Raw genomic sequence first — 27,585 nt, 5'->3', positions numbered from 1 at the left:
GTACAAACTTTTGTTTTCTTTTTTTCCCCTGCAATATTAACGAACAAAATGGTTTACTTTGCTTTAATTCATCAACGGTCAGTACGTCATCACGTTAGATAAAACATCGTATCGTTGTCTATCTAAGGCTGGTCTCATAGCAAGTTAGTATGGGTTATTGCAGGTATGACAAGGGATATCGCCCGTCACCAAAAGCAACAGTTAAGACAAAACAAAACAATACGGAAAGCACAACGATTCTTATGGTTGTAGACAACTCTGACAAAGGACACCAAATATCTTGGAGAGGAACATGTATATTACGGTGTACAAATTGACAAGGAAAAGTGAAACATGATTTCCGTGACCGTATGCAAACTTGACAACATGAAAAGCGTCATGATTCCATCGGCGGTTTACAAACTCAACACGGGATATCAAAACAAAAAATGACTTCTGTAATTGTTTTCAAATTGATTGTGAACATCCAAAACAAAACGGGAAGCATCATGAAATCTGTGACAGTATACGAACTGAAAAAAGACAACAAAACAACACAGGAAGCCTCAAGACTTGTTAGTATTCAAACTTGACAATGTATATTCTTGTGAAGGTATACAGACTGGCTAAGAAAGTACCATGACATCTGTGACGATATACACACCTGACATGGGACACCAAAGCAAAACGGAAAGCACCAGAACGTCTATGACTATACGAGCCTTCCATAGCTACCGGGTACTAACTTATATATATGTTATGTATATATTAGTATGACGGACAAGTGAATTGTCATAGTGTCGAGGCAACCTGCCCCTTTATCAAGACACAAATATTACATAAATTACATCACATACATAGGACATCAAACAAATACAAAGTTAAAAAGTTAAATCGAGAACATTGGTGTAAATGTAGGTGTTTCGATAATCCCTTTGGCTAATGGACGCCAAAGGCACTTTATACGGAAAAAACCATCATGAATATGTTAACTTCTCTACTGATAAAATTCGCTCTGTCGAATTATCTGTCTGTGTCAGGAACGAGGAAATGTGACAGTCTAGTCACGTGTCTGTTAGGAAAAACCTTTTGATTTACTAATAAAGTCGGAGATGTGAAGAAGATTGATTACATGTCGTATCAACAGGTATGTTTGCCTTAAAGTTCACCTGATGTGTACTTACGTAGAGGGAAAATATGGACGCTGAGAATACAATTATATCTATGTCTTTACTATCAGAGTTCAAAGATGATCTTCATTGAAAACAATATACACTGAACGAAATATATATGAATATATTATCGTTCCATATGAGCCAAAATCAAAAGGTTGAAAACGGCGGCCTGCCCACCCAATACCGAAATATTGTCATGTAAAGTGTACGATTTTCACCAGGGTCTGTTTGTCTGTCTGTGTGTGTGTGTGTGTGTGTGTGTGTGTGTGTGTGTGTGTGTGTGTGTCTGTCTGTCTGTCTGTCTGTCTGATACTACTAATTAGCAAGCCTAACTTGCGCTGAAGGGGACCATGTGAAAAAATTACACAATAATTACGTAGTCATTTTAATTTTCTTTCATGGTACGTTTTAAATTCAAACAGTAACATTACAAAAAGACGAAGCTTGAGTCTGACACTAGATCATTAAAACGCTTTCAGCCTATATACATTTATAGAATTAACGATGTATCTATAAATCAATTACTGATTGATTGCATATCAAATATCCGCCACCTAGAAATGTTTGAGGTACCAACTTTTAATTAGATTTTTTTTTCAACTGCTAAGTGAAAATAGACACTACATTTAGATATAGTTGTATTTCATACTGTGTCTAGTATTACCGGCCGTTGATAATGTGCAACACAGTTGACACAGCAACAGCAAAACATTCAGAATATTGATGAATGGTAGTCCAACGAAATACAAATATTGATCTTAGTGTAACGTGTAATAGAGTCGACAAATTGTTTCATTATTTTAGAACTCCATTTTCGCTGATCTGGAAAATGTAAACGTATTAAACAGATCATATTATTTTATCTAGAATACGATGCGTTTGAGCCAAATGATAAATTAAACTAAAATACAGCTGTTTCGTTCTTCAAGAGCTCGTCAGAGATACTATATCATACAGCTGTTTCGTTCTTCTAGAACTCGCCAGTGATACTACATCATACGGCTGTTTCATCCTTCCTTTTGGGAGTCGCCAGTGATACTACATCATACAGTTGTTTCGTCCTTCTGCCAAAATAACACAATACAACACAATTTAACAATAGTCACGTGATGATATTGTGAAAGATGAAAAGTTAGAAGATTTGTAATATACACATTGCCACATAAAAAAGATAATATAGATTTCAACATAGGAGAGAGAGATAAGGTGATGATCTTATGTCATAGTGAATCTATTAAATGAATTAAATAGTTTTATTTATTTATTGATAGAGGAGTTGAATAATGTCAACATGTTTTGAATAGGAGTGTAAGATTTCATTTACAGTTTTCGACACGAAGCAACTTTTCCCATTTTTCGACAATCGTGTCATTTATTTCCGACGTCACAACAGTCCTGTAACTAACACGTTTATTCACGATATTTATGACCACGGTGTGACGTGGCTTAATGTTCTATTACTGTGACCAATGGAAATCCCTGACATCAAATATATGTCCTTCAGAAATTCCTAAGACGTGTCGTCATCTGTATATAATCTGCATGGGTTTCATAATTAATGACATATCGTTGGCCAAACTTTTGCAACGCAATATTAAATGCAATAAATGTGACGCCATGATGACGTCATTAGTGAGGCAAGAGGTAGTCCGGATATAACGGAAAAAATCTGCGATGGTCGACAGGAGCGTGACAAAATGATGTGAATGTTCAAATTTCTCTGTACCGTGGTAAACTGTTCTGTAGCCCAGAAAGACTTGTATCATAGAAAAGTATTCCTCGGTACAAAAGATAGGACAATTGCCGGTTATATGTAAAAATCACAATGAGTAAAGGTATCTGTGAATATGAAGAGTAGATGCAGAAAAATACATAACTTAAAAGGATTCGGGGCCTTTATGGTGCGCAATTGATACAATTGTATCTCAATGAGATTTTAAAGAAAGAAGATTCGGTGAGGGGATGTCTTCTCTCCAAGTAAAAGTGGCGAATAGCTTCGTTTTACAGCTGGGCTTCGGGTTGATTCGCCGTATACTCTGATATGTCTACTTTTTTGGGCCTCCTTCTATTTCGTCATTTTATTGGTGGTATTAATGTTACATTTGATTTGTAATGTCGTATACTCTGATATGTCTACTTTTTTTGGGCCTCCCTTTATGCCGTCATTTTATTGGTGGTATTAATGTTACATTTGATTTGTAATGTCGTATACTTTGATATGTCTACTTTTTTGGGCCTCTCTTTATGCCGTCATTTTATTGGTGGTAATAATATTACATTTGATACATGATCAAACACTTGGTGTATATAATTACCGCCAGTTGAGATATTTGGAGATAGAACGGTTATTATTTAAGGATTTTGCCTTTACCTGTACGTTGTCATTATCTCACTGGTAACAGTAATATCTTATCATGTTTTTACTATTAACGAGTAAAGGTATGGGAGTCACGTGCTCTACAAATTTAGATCGGGTTCTCGAGGTTCCTCTCGCGCGTACATCCGGGTCATCAAGAATGATTATTGTTTCCTTATGTCATTTCTTTCGTGTTTGTTGTCCTCCTGTAAAGAAAACAGTGAAATTATAAACAAAGAACATGGAGTTACCACAGAGCTTAGAAATGAGTCCCCACTGATGTAGAATGATGTGTGATTTCATTGGGAAGTATAATTATAACGATAACAGAGTTTCGTGGTTTAAAACCTGTTGCTACTTTTTATAAAATGTTGGACCCGTAAAAAATTTTCAGAGTTTGTTTCAGGGGACAGTTGATCATTTCCATTAAGGAGCAGATCTAAGTCACAGTGAACTTGTAAATTCATATCATTCAAGCGTTGGAAAAGGACATTTCTGTGAGCATACCGATGGCATTCAAAGGAAAAGTGATAGACATTTTCACACATATTTCAACATACACAGCTATGGGTATCCACATGGTTCATCCGAAATAAGCCGTAATTAAGGGAACTGCAATTATGTCTAAGCTTAGTATGAATAATGTTTAGTTTACAGTCACCAATACCAAAGTAAGAAGGAGACAAAGGAAGATCGTTAGGTATTAAAGACTTTTTAAATAAGTTGAGCGAGACTGATGACCTGATAGAGCTACCAAGTGTATTCCAACTCCGAAGAGTAGACGGCAAGAAAGAAGACATGGTAGTTGAAAGACGAAAGAATGGGATTCTATAATTATTACTGTTTCTCGAAGGATAACGAACTTCATCTTGAACAGTAGAGGAAAGTAAGGAAGAAAGATATTCAGGAGTTTTGTTAGTATGCATTTTATATAAAAGATGAAGTTTCCTTCTCTGAAAATAAAATTGATTCTGTAGTCTCAAAAGATATCTCAATACAGAGGTAAGATTTTTTAAGTTCAGAACCTCAGTTTTGGGGTTTGCAACTTTTTGTGACCCGTGCGTGGAATGATCCTATCGTACATACATATTATCTCACCAATAAGTTTCTCTGTGTGTTTGGCATTGTGGTCCTGACTTTATCAAATTGCTGATGGAATGTTATCGAGTCTTTGTCTTTACTGTGACGTCATCTATATTGTTATGATTCAGAGATCCCTTTTCCTTGTCCCCATTTAAACATAACAACGAAATACGCGCAGTTCAATAGAAAAAGGGAAAGACAAAGATGCATTGAATGAGGAAAGCGGGATCTTGAGTTCGAGGGAAGCTCATAAAAACCTCTATCCAAGGAAGAAATTATCGGATGTCTCACCGCAGTTTTGTTGAGGGTTTAGAGAAAAGACCTCCGAGGAGATGAGGAATACTTTGTCTCGAAGATGACATGGCCCATGTTATTACTGCGAACAGTTTGTGATTCCCTTCTATTAGAATGTTCCTGGTGTCAATTATTCTTGGCTGAATTAGGAAGAACTTACTGTAGAACTATCTACTAAGTATACAACTTATATTGTTTACGTCAACGACTTTCGGTTTAGCACGTGTTTCTCTCAAGAGAAAGAAGACATCTCCAGAGGAAGGAGACATCTTTCCCTGACCGGGAGTGTTGCAATTTGTATTTGACGATGTAACAAACGTCGCCTTTCTCGGTTTCCTGTAGCCCGGTCGTTTCCACGGACAGATGTCTGGTGCGAATCAGAGCGACGTTACCATCAGATGTCAGTTACTTGATGTCGGTAATTTACTAACAAAATAAATCCACCATGACGACCTAACAACAGAACGAAAATGCTTGCTTTCTGACTTCCACAAAGTAGGGTTTTTTCTTGTAGATTTATTCTTTTTTATTTCCATATCACCACAAATATCCTTCCCAAGCCCCACGTCCCACGCCCCAACCCCAACCCCACAAAAAAAACCACATACATCACTTCTGTCTTAATTCCATTAAATGACTATGTTTAAAAATTGTGTTTTTACTATCGGTGCTATATTTGTTTTCTAAAACAAACTTTTGGTTTTATCTACCGGAGATTTTTTTTTCAGATATGTCTCTTTCTTGTATGATACTTTGGCATCAATCCTCCCCTCCTAAACTCAAACTCTCCAAACCCAGGTCCTTAACCCTGCCAAATATAGACCACGCCGGAAATTTGGGTTTCGGTCCGGAATGTTTGTGTGCTATATAATTAAATATCTTATTTGGTTAAACAGAGTACTGTTAACATGCACTTCACACCACAAGTATCGCGGGCTGGTAAATTATTATCAATGGCCTTTTAAATCGATTCTTATGCTAATTAGAGGCGTGGTGTAACCAACACGTGTGTGCTTTGAATTCCCCACCTACACAGCTGTGACGTCATATAGGCGTGGTGATTGGAATGTTCTATAATACGAGGTCGCCGATAACTCCGATATTACGAGTAATAACATATAAAATACCCACAACTCTTTGTTTTAACATTGTGTATTGAAGTATCAATATTAATAAAATCACGGCTATTAATTATATCGGGAATAATTTATATATTCATTTTTTTATTAGAAACCGCAATATCATTTGAAATTTTGATACAGCGAAGGCGCAACAAGTCCAGACGTAGATTTTAACATAGAAATTATATTATGGGGCGATAGTGATGTTTACTTATATGAAACTAATTGTAATATTGTTAAATCTGTTGAAAAGTTTATAAAACAAAGACAGCGTTTTAACACTACACTGTTTGTAGTCGGCATTGAATTGATATAAGATTGATATGAAATCTGTACTATCTTTTTCTCTCTGTTTTTCTTTCTATCATATCATCTCTTTTTTTCCTCCTTTTGACAAAATGATTTAAATTTACAATTGTACGTCTACGAATAACTTTTCTTTATATTTATAGTATAGATATGTATCACGAGCAGTATATTAATTATTTGTAATTTCATTTATGGAGAAGACTTCATAAGTTGCTAGAACTTGTCTCTGATCTATTTATCTGCCACTGATAATAAAATATGTTTACACCAGCAAATCCAAATATATAAAAAATATATTTATCAGAACTGTCAGTTCGAAACATGATAATTTATTTAAAGTGTTGATTTCACAATTTGTTATGCATACGTTTAGAGAAAAATGGTTCAGTCATCGATCAGTTAACTAGAAAAAAAGTGCTTTAGTACATAAACACTGTAATTCACTTTCAGTTATTGACTTTTGATACTTGTAAATATTTCCCATCTCTCTGCAAGGTTGCGTAACGCTCAACTAATTTGGATATGCCTGATTGAAATTGCAAGCCATGTTTTATGTTAAAAGTTCTTTAAAACCAACGAAATTCTCTACAAAAACTGTATAAATTATATCGATCCATGTCTGGCCTAATACATCAAAGATGATATTTTTAAAAGTATTTACATGTCAAGATATTTTACTGTAGAACTATCAGTCCTAAATATTTACGTTTGAAAGTAACCTGAGAATCATTCATCTTTTTTACATTAATTACCATAAATACAATTACAAAAACAACAACGACGCTAATGTATGGCATAAATCCAGTTTATCGTTAAAGAAAACACACTAAATTTGTCAAAATTGATAGGTAATTACCTGTGCACGCTGTGCAGTACACATGTTACAAACAAATTTTATCATTCTTCGCTCTGTTGATAAGAATGGGTAGTTTTTAAAGAAGAATCATTTGTGCTATATAAGGTCACTATATGAAATCCATATCTACACTTCTACCAACACACACGTACAGTAGTGTGTCACATATTTGTTGACACATCGCGTAGGAAGTCAAGCCCCAGATAGTCTCTTTTCCTTTCACCAGATCATGTGTCACTGGAGTAGTTTGTAAGACATATTTGTATGAGTGTCCCGAGCCGGAGCGTAACCCAAATTAACCCAGACTTTACAGTGGTCTTCGTGATCGAACGCAACTGTGATATCGGATATAGCCACAATGAAGCGCCAAGATCTAACAGCCAGCTAGGTCAAGCTGAGTTTTATCTTGGTTTGAGGAAACACGATTCACGCGTTTGTCAAGTTTGACCAGTACACCCCCACATTAAACAGACGACCGGGATACTGACCACAACCTGACCAGCATACAAAATGGGTGACGGGTAAGTTTTTTATTTAATTGTCAAATTGTTAACAATGCAACCGATATTTGATAAATCTGATGTTTTATTCTGTCTGCAATAAGATCAATACAAAATACAGATCACAAACAAATGACCAGGGACAACTGAGCAATCATCTTATATATGGGAAAGGTTAAAGTTATTCTGGACAAGTGAAATTTACATGATGTACCTGTCAAATGGTAGAGAGTGGTTTCCATTGTCTTGCAAGTGAATTATACTCCACGTGCTCATATTTCAATTTGTATTCATTAATATTAAAAAGGACGACAGAAAGTCTTTTGTTCAGCATCAATTTTATCTGTGTGACCTGATGTGACATATGCTCATAATTTGATATCTACCAATTTCTCATTCGAAATATTCTACGCATGAATTATTTGAATTCAAATATTTAAGAAAGAGCCGTTAAGAGGTTATATCCAGCTTAGGGACCAGAGTTTTTCATAACTGGATGTTGGATTGTATTTAAACCGAACCATTATACATACTCTCCTTCTACCCGGTTTTAACTGTTTATATATAGCAAAATAATTCAGGGTTTGATCGAACGCGCCTTTATCTGTTTATATGTGAGTGTCATTGCATACCAAATCCAAAGTGGGTTCAATAGAAGTTGATAATGGACCGAGTTTTCTGTGTACTTTCAATTTAAATCCCATATCAGAACATTAATATCCGGCAGGTACACGATCGTTTGTGGACAATCTCCATGTCAGCTTGTTCCCTTCTTTGTCCTCCATATTGGACCGGAAACAACAACTCATGTTTACATTTATATTTACACGAAGTTGGACACAAAGAAAGTGTTGTCCAGTGTTATTTTATATGGTGGTTGTAATAATGGGTTTATTTTGCACGTTTTATCGTTTGTCTTAGTCTTATTCATTTAAACGCTTCATCCACACGCGTGTACAAATATATGGTTCCGAATAGAAATTAACAGGTGAAGTAGTTCCGAATGTGCTGTCCTAGCCTGTGAGCACGTGATCTTAACATTGCTGAACGTTAATGATGTTGTTATGACAACCCGTACGCCCACCGTGAATTATGATAATGTGCTATGGGTCAAAGATAGTGACCAGTGATTAATGGACAAAATCATCGCACCAGAAATTATAACTACGAGGAATTAAAAGGTGAACCGGAAACGGAAGTTCAGTCATTTAAGATATTCTTTTAACATGATTTTATATCATACTTATAAAATGGATGGTATACATTTTCTGCTGCATATCAGCCAGGTATTTGAGTGTAAAGTTTAGACTGTACTTTTTATAAAAGTTTGTAATCGCTGTGTAGTTGCCACAAGATGTGCGACACACGTGATAAATAACTATTTATTTTAAGACAACATATCTCTTACCTGGAAATGTTGAGTATATACCTTTGGGCGACTGATAAAGGACAGGGGACTATGACCCCTACAAAACATGTTCAAAACGCAAGTGTTGTTTTGTTTCTTTTAAAAAGATATGTATCTCTCTTGTTTACGTGAAATTATTGTCTATGCTATCGACCGCAAGAACAAACATACTAAAATGTCATTATCATATTTACTGGCCTGTGAACAGCCTGTTTATTGTTACAAGTCTGAGCAGTGATTTTTTATATACGGCAACTGTAATAATATTTAACTGCTGTAAAACTGTCGCGTCAGAGGTAATTAGGGACAGAAAGTGAGTGAATTTCGGACTAAGTAAGGGCCACTTATGCTAAAAGTTTTATACCGATGTAAGTTACAAGGCAGGTTATATTTAAGGACGTTTTTCATGGTGCCCTTGGCGAGATAATGTATTCGTCAGTAAGATTTGTCCTTTTCCGTATAATAACGATATAATACTCGGCCGCCCTGCCTGTAGGTCACACTACACGTAATGTAGAGAACAATTATCGTGAGTTCACAAATGCCAGGGTTTAACGCTAATGTTGCAAAATTCTCACAGTTAAATGCGTTTTAGAATTACATCACAGGGGTTCGGATCGCGTCGATATATCGTACTGAAGTCTGAACAAGTTCCTGCTTCAGCGACAACATCAACAGGAAGTACATCAGCAGTGAAGTTGATCACGAACTAATCTTGTTGACATCCTGTGTGGAATAATACTGTTTGGTATATATGACATGAAATACGTATGTTCAAGGTCAAGTAGATACAAGAGTACAGAATAAAGCTGTGATTTCAACCCCAATGTCACCCTAAAAATATGCATGTTCTAAAAGTTTTGTGTCTTTAATTGTATTAAGCGTTGTCCATCTTCATTACTTGTTATGTAAGTGTTTATCAGCGCCCAGTCATTGCTAAATTACGAGAGATCCATGGATGAAAGTAACATACATTTTAGTCAAAACGCCGAGAAAAGTAAATTGGCATCGGCAGATGTTCGACAAATAATCACTAAAAGGCTGTACCAATCGTGATATGATCCAGATTGTACTTCACCCAAGTATTGCAAACGTGACAGTATTAATATTGGGAGAATGTTGCTATACACAAGTTGTACATTACGCATTTATTGGCATTTATGTTCCTTTTTCTTGTATATATATTCGATTATATAAGATAGGTGTCTGTGTGGTGGTGGTGGTGGGAACCGCGCTGCCATTTATAATCACATCATCAACCATAATTATCACGGATGACATTAACAAAATAAACAAGTGCATGTAGCCATCACGCGCCAATATACATTTATTACTGGGCAAATGACATTCCGCGAGATAGAAATAGTCCAATATCATACAGATGCTGATCATTGATACGAAACGATGCATTGGATTTATAAATACTGACTCTACAGGAAGTGACGCATGCCAGAGATTTTATCATACAACAGAAGTTTAATCCACCATGCCAGAGTAAGTCGTAACGCATGACAACACTAGGTTTTGTGTCATAATCGTTGTGTTAATTAAAAATGGCGAATCATGTGCATTTTCTACTCAATAACTCGTATCTTTCCGATAACTTTTTGATCAATATTTCTTTATTTATTTTTACGTAAATAAAAGTTATCAGAACCGTGAAGTCAGTTTTCAATTTGTATATCTGAGAATGTTGTGTTTATTTGCACACTTCGTTCATAGTTTTAAGTTTTAGATAAAACATGTCTTTAGAAACAAGCCTTTCTTACAAGAACTGATACAAATATATCTTTTTCTTTCAACTTAATGATATTTGGGCAGTGGTAGTTTTTGTAGTCACGTGATAGAAGGTAAAAGGAAGTATTGTTTGATTTCCGGGCGAAAAGTGAAAACGTACAAATAAAACACGTTCAGGAAAAGGTCATTTCTTAAACAGAGTTGACATAGGCGTCTGAAAATAGTCCGACAGTTTGATCGCAAGTTTGTTACACTTCCTGCTAACAACAGGTGATAATCACTTGTGACGTAATCAGTGTTGACTACGTTCGGTCAAAAGGTCAGTGGCCGCTATTCATATAAAGATATAAACAAACAATTTCCTTAGCTTTCCCATGTTTGTATTAACTGTCTTTGTGCTATAAATTTTAGTTATCTAACCATGCTCAGCATAAAGGTACAGATGTGAAGGTTGTCTATGATAAAATCCAATTAGGTTCGATCCCGAAGGACTCCATTAGGGATCACTTTTCACCTCCATATGTCGTATTCCTCACCACCATGTGTGCTCGTCGTGAAAAACAAACAAAATGCCTTAATGAACAAGTCTTATGGATATCCAGTCGGAACATATTGTAATAAGTAGAAAATGTAAACAAAATGCTATGAAATATGACGTCACATGATGACGTCATCACCTTTTACGAAGAATGATAGTAAAAGACACAGTTCAGTTGTTAGACAGGATTTTTATTCGATGATTATGGGACTCACAATGGCTTTCATAAATCCTAATTTTTTTTCTTGCAAATAGGGAAAGTGCGTTGCAGATACAATTCTTACCCTCAGCCTGCTGGAGAGTAGTTATAAAAACCCCAAATTTTGTCGCCTGTTATGATCATTCATTGGGAACAGCAGGTACATTTCTTACACCCTACCTGCAGGCATTTAAAAACGTAGGTGTAATAATTACTTAAGAATGGATTGGGCCATTAATGCGATGATGTAGCAGCTATGATTGTGGTGTGAATAACTTATTGTCTTGTGCTGTCATTTATCATCTAAAGCAGATCGGTTTGATACCAGACAGTTGTGAAACGAGCCATGTTTAAAGCTGATAATGCAAGTTTAAAAAAATTGAGAGAAAAAAAAATTAAACTTGTGTATTGTCAGCTTTAAGTAGAATATTATAGCGTACAGTACATGTTTAATATTTAGAAAGTATCCAATATATTTCAACTTTAGGTTCTAAACAATTTAGAAAATTGTTTTTGTTTTTCGATGCCTCCGCCAAGGACCGGACCTTGTACCCCTCTGGTTTACTCAAGTTGACGAAGGTTAAATGAAGTATCTAATTTGCTACTACAATAGCAATTAGTTGACGTTCAGTACTGATGAACGATGAACTTCACAGAAGTATTGATTTGCAGGTCCAATAGGAATCACATTGATGGTGTTTCCCCTTTTTTCTTCCACTTTAGTCGAAGATCCCACATTCCGTCAGAAGATTTGAACAACTGTTTACTATTCTCTATCAGAACCTCTAGGATTGTCTTAACTACCATGTATCGAGAAAACCACGTTTGTGATTTTTCTTTGTAAATGTAAATTTCTTTTTTGAAAAGTTTAGAAATAAACGCGCGTGCAGTGTTTCGCGTGTGTAGTGTTTCGGACATGTAGTCTAGGTGCGTTCGTGTATATATTTCTTCATCTAGGTCTACGTCACAGATTTGTATGATGGTATATTGGGACTGTGCTCTGTTTTTCCACAGGATAACTGATGAAACAAAAATGAGATATTAAAATCAGTTCATATTACTACTGTTTTTACTGTAATCGAATTCAGCATCGTTAATTTACAGAAACTAGAAATGTACATATATTAGTACAATTTTAAGACTGCAGGTGGTAGACACTGCTGATGGGCTTAAAGTACCTGAGGTTTGCCGTCATCTGCTTGCCACGTTTAAATGCAATCGAATATTGGCACGGTTCAGAAAACACATATGTACTTGACACTATTCTAGATTTATCTGATCTATCAAAATTACGAAATTTATCTAATTATGGTGCTGCTGCACCTCCCCGTCTCAATCAAGACTTTTCTTTTGATCACTTCGGATTTTCCTCAGTCTCCTCCTGGGCTTCAAACTGTAGACCCTAAGCATCATTGACGAGTCCTAGAAGGACGAAACAGCTGTATGATGTAGCATCATTGACGAGTCCTAGAAGGACGAAACAGCTGTATGATGTAGCATCATTGACGAGTCCTAGAAGGACGAAACAGGTGTATGGTGCAGTTTAATTCATTGTTTGGCTCTACTGTATCTCACTGTAAATCATGAAGAGGCGCTTCTCACTGTGTGTACAATCTGTAATGGTAGTAGTATTTTAGCGCGTTTCGTCTTAAAGTATTGTGGTAAAACTTACCGGCGCTAATTATAGGTTGTGTTGCTTACATAGCAATCATTGTCGATACACAAATCTATCATCATTATACTAGTTTGCCAAAAAGTGATAATGTGCTAAAATTTGATCGTTCCTAAATAGGTAGATTTTGTATGTTTACAGTACTGCCCTACAATAACAATTTGCTAACCATACGCATTTTAGCAACCAGATACGTGTAATTCACTAGATATTGAAATGACGTTCAGCTGTTGGTGAAACATGATTAGTGTGTTGTCGGTATAAACCTATCGTGTCTATGTTAATGCGGTCTAGTTTGATGACGCTTTAATATGATCCGTATAAGTGCCCCTTCCACTCGCATAAACTTCTGACACGATGTTAACGTGACGTTTATTGTTCCGAAGGCGTAAACTTATAAACGACGTAAATTGAGAAAGGCTCCGAAGGCCCGGCTTTGGATGGGTGAATACATACAAAATAAGGATATTTCCTCGTTAACGGCGTAAATAGAGAATGGAAACTACTTACATATAATTATACTTACTCATACAATACATTTCACATAGGTAACCTTTACAGATGACGAATCTGGACTTTGTACCACACAAAGCATTTTGACTAGTACATCTTTTTCTTCACCGAATGGAGCGTTTTTCAGAGGACTAAGTTACACGTTACATATCAGTGGGTTTGATGTTATTTCCTTTTTTTGGATCGCTGTATGTTTTACCAGTTGATGGCCCTAATGGCCGTTAAGAATGTAATAATATTAAAAGTTTCACATCTTATTTTCTGATAGAGGTTCGTTTGTCTTATTAGATTGACGTGTTGGTGTCTTTAATTAATCTACTTTTTTTCCATCACTCTGTCCTCGTTCACTTCTTGCTCGTTTTTTACACGATTATTATTATTCTCTTTATTTCCTCCTTTAAGAAGATTTCACAAAAAGAACAACATTAATTTAGTGAAAGAGAACGCTGAATTGGCATACAAATCAAAATTATTACCAAGATATTATAACATTAGGATTATTATAGTAATTAAGTCGTTCCAAAATCACACCGGAACATTGAAGTACATCATTTTTGCAATAGTGATTATTATAACATAAGTATAATAATGATTAAATAGTTACAAAATACCAAATCTATCTATTTATCTATCTATCTATCTATAGTCCCACAGAACACACGTGTTTTAATCACTCTCCTGATATTGTTACCGAGTCCAATAGGTTGGGTAGAGAACTGTGATTCCTGTGGTCTTGTCTGGTTTGGGTGGGTATCAACAATGCAAATTCTATGATGAAAATCGATATGGAGATATTAATACCCCAGCTGTGATATCCAAATTATGCTCAGAATAGAGGAGCTGTCGGGTCCTTATCACTGATCAATCTTACTGGGTATGAAAACTTATCGATCTATCGATATCCACGGTATCACACGAGACTAGGACCCTCCTGATAGCACCACGACGCCCCCTCAAACCCCTCCCCTCCACGATCGACAGGATTTTCCGTCTCCATGACTCCTCATGTGTCCGGGTATCGTCTCACCGACGTACGTCAGTGTCCTCCCCCGCTGTTCTGTATCCGGAATCCGGTATCCGATGTTTCCCACAAAGTCTTATAGTGGAGATTTAACAATGTTACAATCACCATTGTTTATACAGGTAGATATCTCACTGCGCTATATTTAGATTTAGACTAATCATTTCACATTTTCTCATGGTTTGTATCTTAACACGTGACCAGAACTGTATGAAATTGGCTCATTTACCGAGTAAATTGACTTTCACCATTATTTTAAATTGGTCCTCAAGAGATTGTCGGAAGCGATTGTTGAATATGGTGATATTAGTGTTTACTTAAACAAACTGGGGGCTATTCAAATGATTATATATATTATTGTAAGTTAAACAGAAAACAACGCGTATATCAAAAAGGAGTGTCGAGGTTCTACAATTTTTATTTGGACAGGACTGTACAATATCTATCCACGTTGTGATAAATTCATTTCTCGATCAGAAAATCTTGAAATGTGTTTAGCAACGTAGGTGTTTTAAATCTAATTTTATGGGGGAAAAGTCCTGTTTGCAGTTCAATAGTGATTCTCGGTGTTGATAGCCAGGAATTCAGTGAATTTTGACGAAGTGAAATGGATCTGTTCACATTGCGGTGCATTTTAACACAGCTGTAACATTGACGTTTTCACCCGAAAAGTTTGAGGATTGGGAGTGCGAGACCATACATAATGTAGGCTCGGATACTCTTATTATAACAAAGAAGCACACCTTTCACGGGTTTATACATAAACAAGATATATACGGACTCTAATCCCATATCACCCGTGCGTGTTAAATCCTGCTGTAATTGGTTGTGGGTATTCAGGGCCTTACCCCACTGACGCGCTCAAGTTATCACATCAACAAATACGCCCCGCCCACCCGGGATAGCGCATCCATTTTGTTGGTGTTTCGAAGGCTTACGGTGATCCTCATCTGAAGTCTGAAATGTATGTATCTTATTGTGTGTTTTATAGACTTACATTGTTTTTATCATTAACAGGTATGTTTTTGTTTTGACAGTATTCGCTTGTTGATAAGTGGTACTAATACAAATAAGATAAGTTTTGTACCTGAAATGTTTTGGAGAGGATAGTTCACTCTGGACGCTGATAGTTATGGCCGAAAATGTATGTATATCTTTATAGCCTTCTAATTATTGTGTGAAGGCTTTTTTTTAATTTCATTCCGAGTTTAAAGAATTGAAATACATATTTAATTAAGTAACGCACGTTTCCCATATATAACAGAAACCTATATCGGCAGGTAGTGGGCGATACATTTGAAATCGTTATTTCATTTTTAGTCAGAGTAGCAGCTATTTTTGGACTTATTTCAGACTTTTCGTTTATTATATCTATCCAGATAGATGTGGCTAGGTTCCGTAGGACCAAACGAACTGACAGGAGGCCATTTTCTGTCTTGGTTTTAGTGCTATAAAAGAAATATTTCTGTGTGTCTACTGAGGCGGATGGTAAATTGGTATACACCAGGCACTTCTCACATTTTTGTCACGCAGAGCGAAACTAATTTTTGACAAGTAAGACTCTTAAACCTTCTCAGATTCAACTATTGTATTATTTAAGAAAAAAACATGAGGTCAAACAAAGGTCATATCCTAAATAGTGATAGCACATTTTAAAAATACGAAGGAATACAGCGCTAGTAGGACAATCATTCAGCCAAAACAAAAGACTGTTGTTAGGTACGTAAGCATCTTTTTAAGTTCGACAAGCACAGGTTTGTTTTGAAGGAAGGAAAGAATTTTATTTCAATGGTGAACCAAGAAACAACTAGCATTAGGCCAGGCTATTTCGAAATTATCACAAACCGACATTCCTGTGGATTCTATCTAATCCTACTACCAAAGTGAAGGGATGAAGCAATGGTTATTTGTCATGTGGAAGGTTGACCTGTTTTCTAAGAAAGATTTTAGACCATATTGTGACACAGACAGATGAGAGAGTGTCGCTCGGTCTGAGGAAGCTGGATGGGACATAGAGGGATGATGGAGTGTCGCTCGGTCTGAGGAAGCTGGCTGGATTGATACAGCATAGGTCTACGAATGAAGAGGCTTTCTTACACGTAAATTTAATTAATTCAGAGGGAACATTCAATGTTAAGTGCGAAATAACTGATGATATACTTTCAACATATACTTCCAAAGACTCTTGATCTCTGCATTTGAAATTGAGATCGACGTTGTATACCAAATCACCCGTAATATGTGACTTCCGGAACATGGTGTTTCGAAACCCGTGGAACGATTTCTCAATGTTCAGATAATCTTCTGTTGTATGTAAACCCGAACACTTATACTTTAGCCTTCGATAAAAATACTAAATCAAAAATAGGTAATACAATAAAACATACGGAATGATTTGCAAAAAAACGTCCCTATCTCAAGCTGCAGGTGTCTCTGTAAATGCTGTAGGTGTCTCTGTAAATGCTGTAGATTTCTCTGTAAATGCTGTAGGTGTCTCTGTAAATGCTGTAGGTGTCTCTGTAAATGCTGTAGGTGTCTCTGTAAATGCTGTAAGCATCTCTGTAAATGCTGTAGGTGTCTCTGTAAATGCTATAGGTATATCTATAAATAGTGTAGGAATATGAAACTTTTATCTTTTATACAGGAAAAAAACTTAAGAATACTAGTCTCATCTTTTATCTATTAAATTATCTAATAAAAGGCTAAACCAGCTTAAATTATCCTGCCTCTTAAAGGTGTTGTCAGTTTGAGAATCTCTGAAATCACATATCTAATTAGCAATTCAGTGCCTTAACGTTATAAAAGCGACACGGAGGACCGTGTTGGACGTAAACGGATTACTTGTAATGTAAGACATATATCGTTCATGTAGTAACCCGCTGAGATTTTAGCAGTTTGCGGCTGACCTTCTTTTGACCTTGAGTAGTATAAGTAGGGCATATATTATACTCCTCTCATAATATTACATATGTTTAAAAGGATGTAATTTATTTATGGTGTGATAGAATACATAGACCTGGTTACACTGGTAACACTGTACAAAAGTCTGATGGTCGTAAAAGTGATATGTGTTGAAAGTGTCAACCTCCATAGCTCAGATCACGTGAATTTTATGGTACGAAAACTCCCATGAGCCAAATGTGTATGTAAGGCAGGGTTGGTTTTATTTGTGACACGTTTTACAAAACAATAGTGGATTTATTATGATCTATATTCCACACGCGGTGTTTTCACTGACAACATGTAATATCACTTCATGGCTAAGCCACCTCTCTTGGCTTTAAAGCAACTCATATATATATCACTTCCGGGGCAACGAAATGCATATATTTCTTAACCTTCTTATTGAAGGAGTTTTGATTGATGTCACGTGATAACATGGCGTCAGTCTGCTGTTAGGTTCTCTGGCTGAGAGGGTCCTATATTTGGTGGTCACATATACGAAATATCATAAAACAAGCAATCGAACGTTATTTAAGCGTCTTGATTCTAGTAATATTTCAGTTACAACGGATATTAAAACATTAGGGGTGTTTTTCAGCATCGACACCGGTACACTCTCAGACTTTGTACATGTTGTTGACTTTAGCAAGTCTCTGAGAGGGGAGGTAAATATTGCATGTCAAATTATACATACCTGGTATTAATTTCCCACACCGATCCCAGCGGACCAATGTTACAGCTGGTAGTGAACAAAGGTATCTTACAAAACCAAGGAGAATTGTCTTGCATTAAGTTTTACTGTGTATGGCGGATGACTTAAACTCGTGTTATAGAACACCGAAGGACGCCATCACGTATCAAGGTGTTCCATATCAGACATTTTTATTTGACAAAATAAAACCCTGTTCCTCCCCCTTGCTTTCCGTTTCACTAGTTCTCTTACCTATGTTTTGTTCAGTGTGTCAACCCTCTGTAACTGCCTTTGTCCTTTGTTTGTTGTGACTGATAGTCTTTTCTTCTCTTTCTACATTCTCATATCCCTCAGAAGACAACGACTTTGAAGCTACGGTGCAATCTTTCAGTTTCGTTCCTTCTGTCAAGTGTTGAAAATGATGTTTTGGAAATTTTGTCACTATAAATAAAATATTGCTGTGTAAATTTGAATGACTCATAACATATGTAAACATGCACAGCGTGCACAAAGAAGTTCCGAACTGCATCACTGATAACTCTGTGTTGTCTTTATATTTAGATCAAGAATAACTTCGATAACTAGATATCAAACATTAGATCTTTTGTTCTTAAATGCCTATCTTTACAGACTTTGTGGGTCATGTTGAGTTTTGAGCAGACGACACACCGTTTGTGCCATTGAGGCGAGATATTTAAAGAACTACTGTGTTTCCCCCATGACGTAGGTTGTGTATTCAAATTAATGTGCTACCCTGTTTGTGGAAAGTCCTTTAAACGTATATATTTTTGACTGAAATCGTCGGCCATCTTTTGTGACATATAATAAGTAACCCTGAGAAATCCCTATAATGGCGGAGGCAGCGGAAGCAGCTGCTACTTACGAAGACCAGGACTATGAGTTGACAGAAACACAAATAGGAGCCTTTGAATGGTAGGTAGTGATGCAGGGTATTACAGTGGCTGATTGTTTACATGTGCTCGGACTAATGACACAAAATGGCGGAGCGATTTCATTTTCTTGTACGAGAGTACAGTGTGTCCTTGTTGTTTGGGTCTGTTTCACTTTTTAAAGTCGATTTGTTATTTTCAATTATGTCTTTGTATACATCCGAAATCGAGTTGATTCCTTGCCTACCCTGTTAATCGGGTATATGGTTTGATAATCGTGAATCACTTACCTGTATCTACTATGTAATTGGACGCAGCAAGCTTCTCTGGGATTTGTAACAACTTTAATTGTAACATAGCTTCTGAACTTCCTGGCTACGTATTGTAGAGCTTGACTTAAATCGTGATCATTGTAGATAAGCATTGTCTTAAAACTTTAACAACGACTGCTGACGTAATAGAAATGGCCATGCTACGTTACCATTACAAGAAGTTTGCCTGCTTGATCCTGGATTAAATAGTTCGTGGTTGTCGTCTGAAGATTCATAGTTCGAATCGATCGCGCGCAGGGTGTCAGGGGGGACACCAAGAAAAATGATATTCGTTATTTTCAACTGAACCCCTTAACACCAGAAGTAAATGGCAGAAAAAGAGAAAAAAAATTATGTTTGTTTCATACCTCATAACACTAGAAAGCAAAGTAGAATGAGACAAGGGAGATAGTGTTTATAGCAAACCCCCTTAGCACTAGAAATAAATTTCAGGAAAAACAAGTTGGTATCAAACCTCATAACACTAGAAATAAGAAGTAGAATGAGAAAAGGGGAGATAATTAGTGTTAATATCATACCACCTTAATTCCATATACAAACAATAGATAAAGGGGAGAGAGGAAACCTGTATCATAACCCTTTAACCAGGTCACAAACAGTAGAGAAAGCGGAGAGAATTGATGTTAGGATAGCTGTATCATAACCCTTTAACCAGGTCACAAACGATAGAGAAAGCGGAGAGAATTGATGTTAGGATACCTGTATCATAACCCTTTAACCAAGTCACAAATGATAGAGAAAGCGGAGAGATTTGATGTTAGGACACCTGTATCATAACCCTTTAACCAGGTCACAAACGGTAGAGAAAGGGGGGAATTAAAAAACGTTAGAAAAAGGGGAGATAATTAATGTTATGACACCTGTATCATAACCGTTTAACCAGGTCACAAACGGTAGAGAAAGGGGGGATGGGGGATTAAAAAACGGTAGAGAAAGGGGAGAGATTTGATGTTAGGATACCTGTATCATAACCCTTTATCCAAGTCACAGACGGTAGACAAAGGGGACATAATTAATGTTATGACACCTGTATCATAACTCTTTAACCAAGTCACTGACGGTAGAAAAAGGGGAGATAATTAATGTTAGGACACCTGTATCATAACTCTTTAACCAAGTCACAAACGGTAGAAAAAGGGGAGATAATTAATGTTAGGACACCTGTATCATAACTCTTTAACCAAGTCACAAACGGTAGAAAAAGGGGAGATAATTAATGTTAGGACACCTGTATCACAACCCTTGAACCAAGTCACCAACGGCAGAGAAATTGTTGGGACCATTACCCCTTAAAGTCAGTATTGTAGCGATTAGAATCCAGATAGAATCGCAAATAAGCAAAGGTGATGTAGTCATGTTGACATACACATTTTCTCGATGTGTGGAGTATCACTTTAGTATGACAGACAAAAGTAGAAAAGCACGGCATCAAATTTTTACTTTCCTTGATAAATGGAGACCGTTTTCATTTCCGGTTTCTTCTGAACTGTTGGCAGCATCTGCATCAGAGCTCAGAACGAGGCAGATTGTCATTTTTAATACAAGTGGATAAATGTTCATGTGTGGCTGATATAATTAACAAGAAGTTAGCTAAGGTCACGCAAGAAGACAAGATGGCGAGATTTGTACGTGTTTTTCCAAAACCACTTTAGTTACCTTGCCAACATATCTTTCTTACGTCATGTAAGATCAGTTGAATTATTGTTACAGTGTTTGAGATACAATCTTGTTGCAAATCATAGTATACCGGAAGCAGGACTGCTTCGGAGAAAACAGCGTTGGGCTTAAGACATAGTGGCAAGAATTTATTTGTCGTAGTGCTAGTGGATGAAGGAAATATTCCAGACAGTTACGACCATATCGTTTTTCTTTTATTTTCCTTCTTTCGTCTCAAACTTCCACAACCCAAGATTCAGTAAATAAAATGTCTTCTTATCGAGTTTTCAAGCCGCGACTAGTCGATAAAAAACGACATGATAACATCACGAGAAGTCCTAATTATCCACCCTGTATAGTCGTAGTGTCAGACAGTTGACACTCTGATCCTGTTATACATATGATCATAAGATTATGATATTGACACACATTTAATAGGATGTGGCGACGGATTAATAATGGCTGAAACATCGACTAATTATGTATTGGAAAAATATTCTATGTCTTAATTTATTGATAAAAATTCAATTTAAAATGACGATCATTGATTGTATCGAATCAAGCTAATTAATTGATGATTTGATTGTCTGTAGTGATTAATATAATTGATTTATAAAGACAGGTTATACCAGAATAAACAATGGATGGCCAGAAATTCTCAGAATAAAAAGGTCCCCGTTTCGTTAGTTGGAAAATTGATATACACGCATTTTTTTAACATATCGAGAGAATATCGAGCGATGCTAGTAGTAAGGTGTCCTTTATGAGACTGGGGCTTGAGTAAGTCTAAAAGAAAAAAAAAATACATCCGAACATGTTATACCACATTTACAGGTAAACACTGTGTGGTGTCACGCATTCCTTACCAGGTATTCAGATTTGTCACGACTGCACTTACGTTCATCAACATCCCAATACACCAGGATGGGCTGGACAAGATTTGTCAGCTTCACGACTGATTTTTAACCTTTCTGATCGTTTCCCATACTGTATTATTACGTCATAAAGAGCAGAATAAATATTGTATTAGGAACACCTATCTTCAATTCAGTCTCATTTTAACGTTGTTTGATGAAGATTTTAGTTTGGAGCTTTATTTGCAAGCTTTAAAAGCTGGTTGATGACATTTGTACCCGAAGGCTATCAAGTAAACAGGTTTTCATGTGACACCCACGAAAACCACATCGCTTTATCTATATGGTACATACACTCAGAAAGTGCTTGGACGGGTGGATTTCTTCAGCTGATGTCAAAGCTTTCCTTGACTGTTTTATATGTTTATGTCTGTGTAGTAAATTTGTATTAAACATATAATAATCTCTCCTTATGATCTTGAAATTCAAATTTCAAATTCAATTTCGAAGGTACTCAGTAAAGAATATTTACTTGAAAATTAAAAACGTAATTGTTTTTTCCTTTTTATAGCTGTTAGTTAGTGCGTAATATATAGCATCTTATTAAAGTTTATTTCCAAATACACAAGCCCTCTTATGTATTGCGAAATACCACCGCCTATAATATACAGTGCAGTCGCCTTAGCCTGTGTAGACTGACCCACATTCACACATTATCTGTGTACATACTAAGTTGTTACATAGAAATATATATATATATGTAAGTATAGCTGAAAGCGTTGCCGCTCTGGTTACTCCGTTCTGTTTTATCTCAAATTGTCTAATGGTTATTACTCTATCTGTAAACGAGTATAAAATATCTAAAATGTCTTCAATATTTTCAAACGTCATTGCTAATGCCTAGTTCCTAAAGAATTATGATCGTAGGGAGTAAAATCGGGATCAGAAAAGACAGATTTAGAGAAAGTCAAATGTGTATGTTATTCAAATAATACCAAATCGACATCTTCATTAATATTTTTATCGTTCATTTCGAGATATTGTTTGCTCATTGTTACGTCCTTTTCCATTTCTTCTTTATATTAACCCCCGTTTGTGGTTAGACATACTTAAAGCGATCTTAATTTGGATTTTTCTAAATTGAGTTCAAAATTTTAATTCAGATTAAAGAAGTTTGTATAATTATATAACTTCATATGTATTGTTTGATTTATTTTCGTAAATAGTAAACAAAAGTTTTATTTTATGTGAAGATTCCCAAGCCCCTGCCAACCAACTCTTTTATTCGATTAAGACATGCTGGTTTCAAACATTAGGCATTGATAACAGAAACAGATTAAGTAAAGCAATGGACAAAACATATACAATTGTGTAATATGAAATCACCAATTGTATCTCAAAAGATTTTTTGTTTATCTTTGTTATTCCAAGTGTTTATAGCCATTGCAGTGTTTTTGTTTAGAGCGTTTCCATGGTAACTTTGCTATGGACCAAATACCAGTGATTGAGAAGCTTATGATATATGGTTTGTATTTTTCAGGGTGTCCGAGGTGCTGGGGTTCGTCCCCTCGTTAAACAAGTTACGAGGGAGCACGAGTGATGATTGGATAGATCGTATCAGTCACATGTACACGGTCATTATGTTAGTGATTTTCGCCATTGTGGTCAGTTCCGGTCAATTTTTCGGCGATCCGATTCATTGTTGGTGTCCAGCAGAGTTCACAGACGCTTTCGAAGAATACACCAAATATGTTTGCTGGATTTCCAACACTTACTATATCCCTATGAAGGACTCCATTCCGGATGAGGACGAGATCCGACAAGAGAAGGAATTAACCTATTATCAGTGGATTCCCCTAATCCTCCTTCTTCAGGCGTTCCTGTTCAAAGTACCAAATATTGCATGGCGAATGCTTAACACACAAGCCGGTATAAATATCGACAAGGTAGTTAGACTGGCAGAGGAAACCCAAGATGGTTCACCGGAAGATCGACTGGAAACCATTGAAAATCTGGCCAAGTACATGGACAAATGGCTCGGGACTTATCAAGAATACAAACGGAACATCATTGTAAGGGTGCGCGCGCAGATGACCAAGGTCATGTGCTGTTTGATGAACAGACGTGCTGGCACATTTCTCACGGGTCTGTACATGATCATTAAAATCATCTACGTCGTCAACGTCATCGGTCAGTTTTTTATCCTCAATGCATTCATGGCAACGGATTACAATATGTATGGCTTTCAATACATCGAAAGTCTCATTAGAAACGAACCCGTGCGAGAAAATCCGAGATTTCCCAGAGTGACCCTGTGTGACTTCCGGATTCGTCAGTTGCAGAATGTTCAGCCTTGGACTGTACAATGTGTTCTTCCCATCAACCTGTTTAATGAGAAAATTTTCATATTTTTGTGGTTTTGGTTCGTGTTAGTTGCAACACTAGCATGTTTCAGTTTGTTGAAAACTGCTATTTATCACATCTTCAAGCAAAATAAAATCAGATACGTGAAGAAGTATCTTAAAATTAACAACGAAATTCACAGCAACTATGACAAAAAACTCTGTGCACAATTCGCCGAGGGATATTTGCGAAATGACGGTATATTTGTGCTGTACATGATAGCCAAGAACTCCACAGACTTGGTTGTTGTCGATTTGATGAGGGAATTGTGGAAAATTTTCAAAGCAAAGCACAGTCCAAACAATAACGTCATGAATAATCATCCGGGTATCGAAGACACCGAAATGGCGCCACCTCTTGACGAGAAAGAACCACTCACCGACGGTGCTTACCAACCGCAGTGATCACGTGATTGTCAAAGATTGTATTTTCAGGGTATAAAGCAACCGATTCCAGTTTCGCTTTTGTTTTGAAATTCATTTGACCTACACCAGAATATAGACCCAATTCTGACAATATTTGACATATCTGTCCGTTTCTTGCTCGCGAAACTTGAGATCACTAGCTGCCATTTTGGTTCCGTTTTGATTGATATTTCATAACGTAATACACAGCGGAACTGGTAAGAGAAGTTCCGAATAGAAAGATCTTGCCGCGGAATGCACTGCATTTTGCCTGCCCCTGAAGGGTATATCCCCGTGTAGGAGACGACAGTCGCCAGGTGCTATAACTACTTGTTTATTGTTGTGAATTGTTATGAAGTATTATGCTTTATCTAGTACCACGATATTTACTATACAAGTGGATACGTAAATCATACAGTTTCAGGAACAGGAAGATTGAAGCATGGCTGAGTATTTATGATAAAATGGACAGAAACAAACTATAGGTAACCTAGTGTGTTAAAACGCTGTGCTAACCTAGACGGCCTTATGGGAAATTAGATAAGGGAGATAACTTACTTCACTAAGGTCACTAATGAACTGGGTGTTGTCGTATAGCAAGTCAAGTCTTGAACAGGATGTAATTGCACAGCAACTCCTGAACGTGATAGCGTAGGTACTAGATTACAAGTATGTCGCATAGATATCTTTACGTTATGAGAGAGGCGTGCAAAAGAAATTGATGGGACTTGTATAAGTCTAGTGGATGGTTTTAATTTTGCGTACTAAAACATTGCACATATTTCATTTACCTTGTCAGAAAAATGGTGCTACACATTAACAGGTTTCCTCTTTTGAATTCTGTGTTTTGCATTCCCTGTATGACAGCTCTTGGTCAATGATATTAATTATTTTTCGATATTTGTATAGTTTTCGTATTTTCATTTTGTCATCTATTATAAAAAGAGTTTGAGTTTTCTTAAAAATTGATAGATGTGGGAAAAATACGCTTGAAGTCTTATTTTATGTTGACAATTTAACAGTTTTTATATTTGTATAAAGCTACGCTATTTCATGTTAAAATATTATCGCTTCTTTAATGATATTAATACTCCTAAGCCTTGTCTAGTTTATTGATATACGCAAGTAATGTCAGCAAATGTTTAAGGTCTCGGAACTCTATCTTAATATCGTTTTACTGTCATGACCCATTAAGTTGTTTGTAAAAGTTGAGCCCTCGTTTTTTCATTACGTGGCAGACAGGATTGTGCCATGGTGTTTTAATATCATCCCGTCATTCCAAACACAATCAACTCCACCAGTAACACCGAAGTTTATACAAGATCACGGCGATTTCATCACTACAATCTTATTTCCGTTCATGACCTGTGCATTCTTTTCTGTTGTTTTTGAATTTTTATACTGACTGGCGATCTGTTTTTGAATATTTTTTGCCAACAAAACCTTTCTTGTCTCGTTCTTAAATCAACAGAACAGCGCAAAACATTCGATAGATTTTTCGAAAGTGTTTCCTAAGTTTTCGATATTTATCTTTTACAGTAATTACAGAATGTTAACTACAAGTAATATGATTGAATCTTGATTTACATAGTTTTTAGAGTTTTATGTGTTTTGTGAGTGATTTGTTAACCCTGTGGAGAATTAACTTTCGAGGGTTGATAAATCATGCTATCAACATCGTTGTTAGTCAATAATTGTATCATATTACCAATTGTAGTATTGTTGCCTGATGATCTACCAATGAATGCAATATTTCTTTAACTCAATGTTTATTATGAATCACGTGTTGTATTACATTTATAACAAACTTATATATTTATAATGTAAATACATTTAGTTACTTTTGAACCGGTCATAAATTGGTATTCTCTGTTGAAAATAAAATTCTGAAAACAATGTCGCCTTTTCATGTTATTATATATTTAAGTATTGAAAACATTACAAAAAGTGTCAAAACTTTTTCATCGCTGATGATCACTTCTATATCTTGAAAGAGATGTCTTATGTCTTAATACAAAGGACCGTGTTTAACTTTCATGATTTTTTATATATGTCAATATATATATATTCAATTCTGAGAGTTTCCCTTGAAAACACATTAAAAATTATGGTTTAAAGAGGAAAGTAGATACCATGGTGTTTCCCTGCATGTTTGATCAATGGTGGAGGTTAGTATATATAGGGAAACCCGGACAATAAAACAGTTATATTACAGGGACTTTATTTCAAGTCCCTGTGTTTGAGGTCAATGTTTGTCAGTAACCAGTACATACGTGAAATATAACGAACAAATTAAGGACAATAGTGAGAATCAGACGCGCGTGGTTTCCTGTGTGAAACCCATGACGTCACGACAATGAGAGTTTTGTAATAAGCCAAATCTGCATGCCAGAATCACTCCCTATATATAGTTTTATACATGTGTGTAACACGAGTCATCAGCTGTTGTAAATTTCTGTCCAATTTGTCACATCTATGGTAAAGGGTCATTACGGACGTACTAAAGGGCCATAAAGGGTTACGACACAAAGCTCTGGTCAGACTTGTTTACAAAACTTTGTCCTAATGGTCATTTTGTCAGTCTACCAAATGTCAAGACTTACTAGACAATTACCCACATCATAACATGCCACTAAGCACGGGCGACTTTT

At 36.2% G+C, this 27,585-nt stretch overlaps 1 protein-coding gene across 2 annotated transcripts; it reads left to right on the top strand.

Moving 5' to 3' along the window:
* The first annotated feature begins 7,558 nt into the window (after positions 1-7,558).
* Positions 7,559-26,830, top strand: LOC132555431 (innexin unc-9-like). 2 transcript variants are annotated; one of them, XM_060219780.1, is made up of 2 exons: positions 7,559-7,694; positions 23,668-26,830. In XM_060219780.1, the coding sequence occupies exons 1-2, from the start codon at positions 7,684-7,686 to the stop codon at positions 24,932-24,934; spliced, it is 1,278 nt and encodes a 425-aa protein (XP_060075763.1). In that variant the 5' UTR covers positions 7,559-7,683; the 3' UTR covers positions 24,935-26,830. The 2 variants fall into 2 exon arrangements, with proteins under 2 accessions (XP_060075763.1, XP_060075764.1); XM_060219781.1 differs by lacking the exon at positions 7,559-7,694 and adding an exon at positions 10,441-10,575.
* Positions 26,831-27,585: the final 755 nt, after the last annotated feature.

The sequence above is a fragment of the Ylistrum balloti genome, unplaced genomic scaffold (genome assembly GCF_031769215.1).
Source record: "Ylistrum balloti isolate Yb309-2 unplaced genomic scaffold, AGI_CSIRO_Ybal_v1 Utg370488, whole genome shotgun sequence".
NCBI classification, from domain to species: domain Eukaryota; kingdom Metazoa; phylum Mollusca; class Bivalvia; order Pectinida; family Pectinidae; genus Ylistrum; species Ylistrum balloti.
This window is presented reverse-complemented; position numbering and strand designations above follow the sequence as displayed.